Source organism: Gopherus evgoodei, chromosome 18 (assembly GCF_007399415.2).
Source record: "Gopherus evgoodei ecotype Sinaloan lineage chromosome 18, rGopEvg1_v1.p, whole genome shotgun sequence".
Lineage (NCBI taxonomy): Eukaryota > Metazoa > Chordata > Testudines > Testudinidae > Gopherus > Gopherus evgoodei.
Window position 1 is genome coordinate 1,637,514 of NC_044339.1, and position 12,089 is coordinate 1,649,602.

A 12,089-nucleotide genomic window follows, 5' to 3' on the forward strand; every position below is an offset into this window, starting at 1 on the left:
CATCACTGCTATAAGCCTGAACCAAGAACTTTGCTGTTATTGTATGTAATTGATTCCATTTAACCAATTCTAGCTCTGATCTACATGTCTTTCTTTTTATGAATAAACCTTTAGATTCTAAAGGATTGGCAACAGCGTGATTTGTGGGTAAGATCTGATGTGTATATTGACCTGGGTCTGGGGCTTGGTCCTTTGGGATCGAGAGAACCTTTTTCATTTTACTGGGATGTTGGTCATAACCATTCATCCCCAGGATGAGTGGCATTGGTGGTGATACTGGGAAACTGGAGTGTATAAGGGAATTGCTTGTGTGACTTGTGGTTAGCCAGTGGGGTGAAACCAAAGTCCCCTCTGTCTGGCTGGTTCGGTGATGCCTTAGAAGTGGAGAAACCCCAGTCTTGGGCTGTGACTGCCCTGCTCTAAGTAATTTGTCCTGAATTGATACTCTCACAAGTGTCCCACCAAAGGCAGCATCGTTACCTTGACTTTTCCCTGTTCTGGCTTGTGTTCTTTGCCCTCTGTCCCAGCCTCCCTTCCCCCAGCTCTCTGCATGCCCCTCGATCGCAGACCCCTGCTCTTCCAGCCCTGCCCCCAGACACCCCATCACCCAGACAGCCCCCCCCCAACACTGTCCCAGGCAGTTCCCTTCCTATCCCAGACAGCCCTAGTGCCCCACAGGCCCCTCACTGTCCTGTTCCAGGGAGGCCCCCTTTCCATCCCGGACAGCCCCCTCCATCCCAGGCAGCCCCCTTACCGTGATCTGCACGTCGGCATCAGGCAGCGGGGCACTCCTCCCCCCAGAGCTGTAGGAGAGGGTGTAGCGCAGCCGCCCACCGTAGGAGCCAACCTGAGAAAGCAAAGGAACAGCGCAGGCTGCAGCACCTTAGCTCTGACTCTGTGGTGCCCTGGCCTGGCCATGCAGGGTGGGGCTTTGTGCCACCGGCCAGGCCAAGGGTCCCTCAAGTGAGTCCACCCTGGGGCTGGTTTGGTCAGTCCAGGAGGGGGGCACTAGGGACGAGGAGAGGGGCAGGGCAGGGGGAAGGATCAAAAACCTGCCCGATAGCGATCGACCCAGGGAGCTCCATCTCCTTAGCCTGACAAAGAGATGGCTCTGAGGGCCTTGACCGCAGGCTGTAGGGACCTGCATGGGGAACAAAGATTTACCAACAGGCTCGTCAGTCCAGCAGTGGGAGCACGTGTGAGGGTAATTAACCCTCAGAACCACTTTCTGGTGGATTCTCCAGCTCTGACCACCTGAAAGCCAGCCTGGCTCTTTCTCTAACAGACAATTGCTGTGGGGCAGGTCTTTGGGCTGTGCTATCCAGGGGTCAGGCTAGATCATGGCTTCCCAAACTGAGGGATGCACCGCAAGGGAGGGCTACACCACTGATGCAACCACAGGCAGAGGCTGGGGGCATTGCCCCCCCCATGTGTATGTTGGTAGTGGGGGGCACAATGTAAAGGTTCAGCTGCCCCCTGAACAGCTTGAGTCACATCCCCCCAGCAGGTCCTTTCTCACCAACAGGGCACCCATGTCTGACTGGGAAGTGGCCAGCAATGAGGAGTCGTGCGGCTGCAGTTGGCCGCTAGCCCCCCTGCTGGCAGAATGGTGCCCAGAGATGGCCTTGCCTAGGGCCAGTGGGGCACAGCGCCTCCGGCAGGTGGCAGACAAGTGGAGCTGCTAAGCAGAGGGCGAGGAGAAGGTGCTGGCCCCAAGAGGTGGCAGCTCCTGGGGCGGCTGGAGGGTTTCGGGCCAGTCCCACCCCGCAATCCAAGGCAATCAGGCCCCCTGCAATATCGGCCCCGCACAGATTGGGCTCGGCAGTGCCGAGATGTGATCGAGACCATCACGTGGTTTATTTACAGCGCTGGAGTTTATAGGTCTGTAATCATTCAGGTAACTAATTTTCCTCAAGTGCTAGCGGTGGCTGCAGCATCAAATGCCACTGCATGGGGAGGCCTCAGGGCACAGTTTGGGACCCTCTGGGCTGGATGATCACAATGGTCCCTCCTGGCCTTGGAGCCGATGAAATGTAGGGGATTTCTTAGCGATCTACAGCTCTGGAGGGTGCGACGCTCCTCCTTGGAGCCCTCAAGGCAAAGCCCAGAGCTCCCAGAGCCCCTTCCGCCCCAGAGGAGGCCAGGCCCTCCCCCAGGACCACAGGCTCCGACAAGCAGGGCCTGTGCAGAACAGACCCAGCGAAGGCACAGAACCCGGGTGGGGAATAGAACGGGGTATCAAGGCAGGGGGCTCCCCAGGACCACTCTGCCGTAGGCTTCGGAGCAGGCTGCAACAGGAACTCTGCTCAGCCACACAACCCAGCGCTCGAGGACAAGGGATTAGCCAAACTCCAGATCCCAGCACCCCCCTTCTGGACCTAGATCAAAGTGGCTGCTGCCAGTGGTGCTTCCCCTCCCCAGCACAGAGTGCAGTTACCTTGTCCCCTAGGAGGGCGCCGGGGAGCTGCCAGTAGAAAACACTTTCAGGAAGCAGAGAGAAACCCTTGTAGACGAGAGAATACTGGGAGAGGAGAGAGATGGGCACATGGCACCGTGTCACAAAGGGGCCACAACTGAGCGTCCCCACCTGGCCGGCTGCAGGAGCTGAGGGGGAGCCACACAAAGCACGGGCATGGCACTGAGATGCACCACAAGCTGTGCCCCGTGGGAAAGGCCATGGGTGAGGTAGGAGCGGTGTGCTAGTTCCTAGAAATCCTGGGGGTGGCAGCCCTCGCTTCTGCTCTGCCTCACTCATTCTAATCCACGCCCAGGCTGCGAGGCAGTGGTACCCATGGGCAGGGGCACAACCTTTGCATTGCAGCCCTGCTGATGCCCTTCCACCCCACCTGCTGAGCCCCCTGCTGGCTTCCCGAGTGCAGACTAACAATGGGGGAGGAAAATAACAGGAGTCCTTGTGGCACCTTAGAGACTAACAAATGTATTTAGCCACAAGCTTTCATGGGCTAGAACCCACTTCATCAGATGCATGGAGTGGAAACTACAGGAGCAGGTATAAATACATGAAACGGTGGGGGTTGCTTTACCGAGTGTGAGGTCAGCCTAACACAGGGGTAGGCAACCTAGGCACGGATGCCGAAGGTGGCACACGAGCTGATTTTCAGGGGCACTCACACTGCCCGGGTCCTGGCCACCAGTCCAGGGGGGCTCTGCATTTTATTTAATTTTAAATTAAGCTTCTTAAGCATTTTAAACACCTTATTTAGTTTACATACAACAATAGTTTAGTTATAAATTGTAGACTTATAGAAAGAGACCTTCTAAAAACATTAAAATGTATCACTAGCATGCGAAACCTTAAATTAGAATGAATGAATGAAGACTCGGCGCAGCACTTCTGAAAGGTTGCCAACCCCTGGTCTAACAAGATAAATCAATTAACAGCAGTGGCAATTCTTCAACAAAAAAACTTCAAAAACAGACTCCAACGTGAAGCTGCAGAACTGGAATTAATTTGCAAACTAGATACCATCAGATTAAGCCTGAATAAAGACTGGGAGTGGTTGGGTCATTACAAAACCTAAACTTAATTTCTCCAGTACTAATTTCTCCCTACTGTTACTCACACCTTCCTGTCAACTGTCTGTAATGGACCACTCTCTTACCACTTCAAAAGTTATTTTGCCTCCCTTGGTATCCTGCTGTTAATAGATTTATCTTGTTAGACTGACCTCACACTTGGTAAAGCAACCCCCATCCTTTCATGTATTTATACCTGCTCCTGTATTTTCCACTGCATGCATCTGATGAAGTGGGTTCTAGCCCACAAAAACTTGTGCCCAAATAAATGTTAGTCTCTAAGGTGCCACAAGGACTCCTCACTGTTTTTGCTGATACAGACTAACCCGGCGACCACTGAAACCTGTCACCATGCAATGAGGGAGAAGGGGCCACTAGGGCCTAGGATGAAACCCCGTAGAGTTATCACACTTGTGAGCCAAGCTAAGATTGTACCCAAGGCTCCAGCAGTGCCAGGCTGGAGCACAGCCATGCCCCTGCTTCTCAGAGCTCTCCCTGGCCATGCTGGAGACTGCGCCTGCCATGAAGCGGGACCTAGAGGCGTGGCAGGAAAGCTGGAGCCAGCAGGGGTCTATTGCAAGGGGCTGTTTTCCAGATGGGTGGAATTTTCTATTCACCAGGAAAAATGCAGCCTGGTTGGGCGTTGCAGGCTGGAGCTGTGCTCAGCTAGGGGTGCAGGGCAGTCTCGCAGAAGACATGCCTGGCAGCCTGCGCAGGAGAGCTCCTCTTGGTCACTGTGGGGGCAGGGGACCCTGGGTACGATGCGGGGGGGCTGAAGTGTCCCCAGCGGTCTCTCTGGAGAGGGTCTAACCCATCCCCTCCAGGAGCAGGATCACTTAGGGAACACAACTAGGAAACCCCCGCCCCCATTGTCCATCTGCGGTTGACCAACGGGGAGCGCCGGCCATTCCTGGCCACAGGGAGCCAGAACAGACTCATTAGGGACGACTGTGCTGCTGCAGCCGCCCGCACACACACACACACAGGCAGAGTTCAAGGACTTCACCAGCAAACCACACAATTCCCGACAGCACCTCCACTGCCCCAAGCCAGGCCAGGCTCCGTCACCCCCAAGCAGGATAGAATCGCAGGGCACGGCAATGGGCAGGAAGGCCCATGCATGGGCTGGGTCAATGGGGTGAAAGTGCTGGGCTTTCACCATCTACATCAGCTCTGAATCCGGCCCTCAGGCTCCACTGCAGTGGTGCTCCAGCCCCGGCCTCAGCATGCTACTATGCAAGGTCTGCTTAGCTGGGAAGGACTGGCCAGTGGAGCTGCTGTGCCGTAGTATCTAGTTGGCAAACAAAGCCAGAATCTGCTCTTGTTCCCAAGTGCTTTTACCCTGGCAGAGACCCACCGGGGGAGCGAGATCGGTGTCTGGCCCGCAGTACCCTGGACAGACGGCTGCCCTCCGAACAGGGGCCAGGGAGCGCTCTTGCAGGTATCAGATGCAATCCCTCAGGACATGCAGTGCCACCCCCGGGGACAGCGGGGCCATTTTATTCCCTCCCACGGAGCCAATCCCCTCCCGCCCAGGCCATGCAGGTGGGCACGCCCTAGCCTCTGGTACCTTCTCAGCCGCAGCAGCAAGCCTGTGGCCCTGGGAGAGGAGGTTGCTGGACTCCTGGAAGCGAGGTCTGAGCAATGCTTCCCACTGGGGCTTTAGCAACACAAGAGACCAAGGGAGGGCTCAGTCAGTGTATGCGGGGGCAAAGCATAGGCCCGGGACAGCACTGCAGAGCATAGACTGCCTGGGGGGGAGGAGACCCCAGAGATGAGTGCGGTGGGGTTAGAACACTGGTCTGCTGGAGGGGCCTCGCACAGGGGCAGCAGAGCTAACGACTGAGGCCATTTGCAGATACCGTTTAAACAGCTTCATGGCCCGACCCGGGGCCGCTCCATACATGTGGCATCCCCTTGGGCACCAGTGCTGCCTTGCCTGGCCAGGGTTGCCCTGGGAGGGGTTTGGAAAGCCCAAGCGGCTCTGCCATGGCTTCTCAGCGGGGTGGCAAAGGTGGAGGGATGGCAGCAAGAGGGTGCAGGGAGGTAGTGAGGACAGGGGGAGGACAGCAAAGGCAGAGGGAGCGTGGCGAAAGCAGGGAGAGGGTGGGGGAGGGCAAGGGGAGAACAGTGAAGGCAGGGAGATGGTGGGGGAGGGCAGCGAAGGCAGTGAAGGCAGGGAGAGAGTGGGGGGAGGGCAAGAGGACAGTGAAGGTAGGGAGAGGGTGGGGGAGGGCAAGGGGAGGACAGTGAAGGCAGGGAGAGGATGGGGAGGACAGTGAAGGTGGGGAGAGGCTGGGAGAGGCCAGGGGGAGGACAGTGAAGGCAGGGAGAGGATGGGGAGGACAGCAAAGGTGGGGAGAGGGTGGGAGAGGGCAGCAAAGGTGGGGAGAGGGTGGTGAGGAGGGTGGCAGGAGGGAGTCCCCATGCCAGGGAGAACTGCTGAGGCACACACTACGGAGGGGGGGGGAGCCAGGGCTTGGAAGAATCAGGGGAGGGGCATCCAGTGCCTAAGCAGCATCCCACACAGCCATGGCTGTACCTGCAGGGCCCGTGGTGCCAGGGGCAAACCCGACGCAGCCAGGGAAGCAGGGGATGAAGACGCTTTCGAGGAGGAGGACTGGGGAGATGCGGCCAGGAGAGGGCGAGTAGGGCGGCTGTGAGCCAGCCTGGCAGTGGAGGGGGCTTGCAGGCCTGCTGGCTGGGGCCAGGGCCTTGGGGCGGCCCTACACATGTGGGCTGGAGTGCTGTGTGGAGAGGCCACCTGCCTCACGGCAACGCCAGACAGCAGCTCCCAGATCTCAGCATCCACCCTCCACTGCACTTCGTCAGCCTGAGGGCGGAGAGGGGACGGACAGAAAGAGCCAGGGAGTGACCACGCCGGGTGGTGCCATCCCCACACACCATGCTGGGCATACTGCCAACCCCACAAATCACGCCGGGCACAGCACCAACCCCACATACCACACTGGGCATGCTGCCAATCCCACACACCATGCCAGGCGTGGTGCCAATTCCACACACCACACCAAGCACAGCACCAACCCCACACACCCTGCTGGGTGCAGTACCAACCCCACACTAGGCACGGTGCCAGCCCCACCACCACACCACAGCAGGATGGGGAAGTGCTGCCCATGCACAATGCCGGGACGGAGCAGCGCTGATCTCACACACGCTATGCCAGGACAGCGCTGACCCCCACCCACCCACGCCCCAGCCTGGGGTAGCGCAGTACCGAAACCACATACCAGGGATGCTGGGCCTTCTCCAAACAGCGCCCCCTGGACGCATCCAGTAGCGGGAGCCTCAGGGGCAGGGCCCTGCTTGGGTGGCCTGCAGCAGCCGCTGGCAGGACGTCTCCTCGGAGCACAGCCATGCACCTGGCAGTCTAGGGGTGACCTACATGCCACACGGCAATAGCCAGCCTGGGACACCTGGCCTCAGTAGGGCAGGGCCATGGCCTGGCTGCCTTTGGCCTGTTGTTTCCACCACTGAGCTGGGGAGAAGCCCAAGGCTCCAGTTGTGGGGGCAGCATCATCTCCGCATGGCCCCTGTGACATTGATATAAACTGGGACCATATAGAACATGGTTTGCAACCAAAGTCCTGTAGTGGCACCAAATCCTATGTGAAGGGGGTCATATAAGGTGTCTAAGACCAGGTTATGGGTTACTGGTTATGATTATGCTTCTGTATGTCTGTATCATTATGTAGTTGAAGTTATGAGTATTGGCTCTGTATTGTCTGTATTTCAAATTGGTGCTGTAGTTCTGGGTGACACCCCAGACAAGTTGGTGTTAGCTCTGCTTAGCCTGCTTGATGGCCCATTAAGGACCATCAGCTACACAACTGACCCATGGAGAGGAGGCAGATACGCCTTGTAACTCAGCAGGGTGTGCAGGAACTTGCCCATGTGACTGCAGGCTCCATTTTGCTGTAATTTTCCACAGTAAGGGTATGGCTACACTTGAAATTTCAAAGCACTGCCGCGGCAGCACTTTGAAGTGTGAGTGTGGTTGGAGCGCCAGCGCTGCACTTAAACCAGAGAGCTCTCCCAGCGCTGCACGTAAACCACCTCCTCTACGGGTGTAGCTTGCAGCGCTGGGAGCCGCGCTCCCAGCGCTGCGGCACTGATTACACTGAGGCTTTACAGCGCTGTATCTTGCAGCGCTCAGGGGGGTGTTTTTTCACACCCCTGAGCGCGAAAGTTGCGCCAGTGTAGCTATGGCCTAAGAACAAAGAAGTGTTCTTACACCTGGAGGTGCCTATATAAGGCTGATGCCTCATCTCCATCTGGTCTTCAATCCTGCTTCCTACCTCTGGAGCGACTTTGCTACAAGCTGAAGCTCTGCACAAGGGACTGATGACCGATCCCAGTGGGGGACGTTCTCCAGAGACTTGATTTGAACCTGCAGTTTACTCCATCACTGCTACAAGCCTGAACCAAGAACTTTGCCATTACTGTATGGAATTGATTCCATTTAACCAATTCTAGCTCTCATCTCTATCTTTTTCCCTTTATGAATAAACCTTTAGATTTTAGATTCTACAGGATTGGCAACAGCGTGCTTTGTGGGTAAGATCTGATGTGTATATTGACCTGGGTCTGGGGCTTGGTCCTTTGGGATCGAGAGAACCATTTTCTTTTACTGGGGTGTTGGTTTTCATAACCATTCATCCCCAGGACGGGTGGCACTGGTGGTGATACTGGGAGACTGGAGTGTCTAAGGAAATTGCTTGTGTGACTTGTGGTTAGCCAGTGGGGTGAAACCAAAGTCATTTTTGTCTGGCTGGTTTGGTTTGCCTTAGAGGTGGAAAAACCCCAGCCTTGGGCTGTGACTGCCCTGTTTAAGCAATTGGTCCTGAATTGGCACTCTCAGTTGGGTCCCGCCAGAACCGCATCGTCACAGCCCCCATGCACTGGGGCTGCCGCGCCCTGCTGCTGTGCAAATTAGCTTCTGCAGCACCAGCAAATGGCACCAGGGAACCTCCCATCATGATGCCAATGGGGGGTACAGAGTAGGCCATGGCCAGCTGGACCCCAAACCACCAGCGTCGGGCCAAACACACAGCACATGGCAGGGAGCCGAGTAGGGTTGGGTGCTTGCTTGCAATGGGCAGGGAGTGGTGTGGGGCTGGGCGCTGGCTGCCATGGAGGGGAGCAGGGTGGGCTAGGCATTGGCTGGCATGGGGCAGGGCACTGGCTGGCTGGCCTGGGTCAGAGAATGGGGCAAGGTTGGCAGAGTGGTGGGCACAGGCAGCACAGAAAAATGCTGCATAAGAGCATAATGCAAAGCCTCCTAGATCCTTCCCTAGTCCCAGCCCCTCTGCGTTCTAGCCCCACAGAGTCCAAGCAGGGGTTCTGACCTGCCAATCACTGCAGAGCATGCCCATGCCAATGCCCCCCCATTACCTTAGCCACTTGTCTGGCCCTGTGGCTGCCCCCTCCAGAGCCCAGGATCCTACCCGAGGCCAGAGCCTTCCGCAGCTGCTCCTCCATAAGGGATGTGCCATTCTGATGGGAGGCACAAGAGGGCTGTGAATCCACTGGCCCTCCCAGCCAGGGGGCATGAGCAGCCCTCACACCCTTCACCCACCTGCCCCTGGCTGCGCCCAGTGCCACAGGCCAGGGTCGCCACACACTGCATGCTCCAGCTCCATGAGCAGCTACGTGGGTGAGTCCCCGTGGCACTGCCCCTGCACCACACTGTCATCGCTATAAGCTACCATGTTCTCAAAAATGCCACCCAGAACCTGTTACCCTCGGCATGTCCCCACTATGAACACTGGGGACCCAGTACTAGGCTCAACCATGCCCAGGCCAGGAGAGGGCATTGTTGGGAGCGACTCAGAGGGGAAAGGGACATGTTGACTCCCCTGCCCCACGGTGGTGAGCAGGGCACAGTGCCATAAGGATCCTAATGGGCACCGCTTGGGGGGCTCCCATGACTGTGGGTGCCGGGCAGAGTATTCATGGGGTGTTAGAGACCCCCGGTGCTACTCTGCCAAGCACCGGGCAAAGGCATGGGCACAGTCCACCCTGGCCTGGCTATCCTGGCCACAACCGAACCTGCCATGCCCCTTCCCCTCCCACTGGCAAGGCCCCGACAGGACACCCCAGACAATCCAGCACTGGGGTTGGCCAAATGCCCCCAGGGGATTAGTAGCATGCAAATTCCATATAATTAGCTCTGTCCCAAAGATGGGGGAGAGGGGCTGAGATAAGCCATACCCCTTCCCCAGCAGGCAGGTAAGGCACGCCCCCTTCCCCATAAAGGTGAGTAAGCCACGCCCTCCACAGGCGAGCCCCTCCCCTGGCAGGTAGGTAAGTCACACCCCTTCCCCCAGCAAGTGGATGACCATTTGCCAGGTTATCCAGGAGGGCCACATGCCCGAGGCCAATGGACTCCAGGACCCTTGGGAGCCAAGAGTTTGGCTGCCCCAGGCCCGTGTCTGTGGGTTAGATTGGCAGCCCCACAGTGCACTCCATGCTCACGCCCCCGCCATGCAGTGCCCGTGCCTAGTACCTCGTGCGCACGGCGCATCCGAGCAAAATAGGTTTCTCTCTGTTTAACGGAGGAGGCAGGCGGGAGGGAGAGGAGAGAGCGGGGTTACTGAGGACAAATGAGCAGCGCCAGGAGCCCACCTGCACCTAGTGTGGCCCAGCCAAACCGCCCACTCGCAGGAAATCCCTTCCAGATGACTGAATAACCGAGCCGCCCCCGCCCGCCCAGCAGCTGTCGGCCTGCTGCTGACCGCGAGCCGGGCTGGGAATGAGGCAGCAGGGCCTCGTGGGCGTGGTTTGCCATGAACACTCCACTGCAGGGCTGAGCTAACCCCAAGGCAAGGCAGCCTGCCCAAGCATGGGGCCAACAGACAGGAGGGGTCAGGACAGAGCACTCCCTACTCGTGGGGCCCAGGGACTGGGGACAGATGGTCGGCATGCTATCTGCCCCCCTCCCCATCTGGCTCAGCTGGACAGCTGCTCCTCAAAGCCAGTTGCGGAGTGTGAACCTGGCTCTTCCTGTCCCATGGCTCTTCCATAGCCCTCTCCAGCTTCTCCTCTCACTGCCAAGCCCCGAGCCTTCCTGCCATTCCTTCTTCTCACCCTCCCTGTGCACTCGCCTCCCGCTCTCATCCGCACCCTCCAACTCGTGAACCAGATGCCCTCCTCCCCTGCGTGCCCTGTCTGCATGCGGCACAATCTGTGCTGAATGTGCCTGTGAGCCCGGGGCAGGGACGGGACCCATGTCGGAGTGTGCTCCAGGCACACAGAGGGCACTGCCGGCACACAGGTGCACTCCTGGCATACGGCAGGCACTGCCGGCACACAGGTGCACTCCTGGCATACGGCAGGCACTGCCAGCACACAAGTGCACTCCTGGCACATGGCGGGCACTGCCGGCACACAGGTGCACTCCTGGCACACAGCAGGCACTCCTGACAATTGGCTGGTGCTCCCGGCACACGGTGGGCGCTCCTGGGACACAGCGGGCACTCCTGACAAATGGCTGGTGCTCCCGGCACACAGCAGGCGCTCCTGGGACACAGCGGCCACTCCTGACACATGGCGGGCACTGCCAGCACACAAGTGCACTCCTGGCACATGGCGGGCACTGCCGGCACACAGGTGCACTCCTGGCACACAGCAGGCACTCCTGGGACACAGCGGGCACTCCTGACAAATGGAAGGCACTGCCAGCACACAGGTGCACTCCTGGCACACGGCGGGCATTGCCGGCACACAGGTGCACTCCTGGCACACGGCAGACACTCCTGACAAATGGCTGGCGCTCCTGGCACATGGCTAGCACTCCCTGCACACAGCTGGTGCCCAGAGAAGGAACAAATTCCCCTGGTCACAGACAGTGAATTGGGTCCTTCCCCCCCGTAAGGGCAGAGTCATTCTCTCCTTCCACCTGCTGGGGCTCAATGGAAGGGGGGCAGAGCTGATCTAGAACAAATGCCCAGCCAGGGGGAGCAGTGGGTGTGGAATGCAGCCCCCAGCTCTGCCCCCTTTGCCGTGGCCCAGTGCTGCCCCCCGTGGGGAAGGGGTGTCTGGAGTTAGTACAGTCCATTCCAGACACGAGCTGTCCTGTGATCCTGGGACATCACCGCATGGCGAACACATCTACTGAGTGCCGGGTGCCGATTTGCCTGCTTGGGCATCAGGCCAGGGGTGTCTCCACTGCATGGAAACCCATGCCTGGGACCCGTGCCTGTGGACTCGTTGGAAAGCTGAGCTTGCGATGGCTGGCCCCATGCAAACATGCCCCTGCCTCGGGGCTGCAGCTCCAGTTGTGACCACACTTGGAGTCAAGTCGCGGCTGGACACAGGCTCTGACCGAATGCCCAGCAGGGTCCTAGGAGCTAGGGTTTGTGGGCTCGCACACCTGAATCTGCCTGATTTCTATGCGGATAGAAGAGGGGCTTGGGCTCAAATCTGAGTCAGCGCCTGGGGTTAGTGCACAGTGTAGACAGACCCACGGAGGGCACCAGGGAGCCGGGACTTTGCTCGTATCAAAGTCCCTAGAGTGGGCTCCTCCTGGG

The 12,089-nt window shown here is 58.3% G+C and overlaps 1 protein-coding gene across 1 annotated transcript in view; it reads right to left on the reverse strand.

Annotated features, from left to right (window-relative positions):
- Window positions 1-12,089, reverse strand: part of HSPG2 (heparan sulfate proteoglycan 2) — a 189,453-nt gene that overhangs the window by 85,763 nt on the left and 91,601 nt on the right. The window contains exon 35 of the mRNA XM_030537635.1: window positions 755-847. Within this exon, the coding sequence (XP_030393495.1) occupies window positions 755-847 (93 nt within the window). The remainder of the gene's footprint in view (window positions 1-754; window positions 848-12,089) is intronic.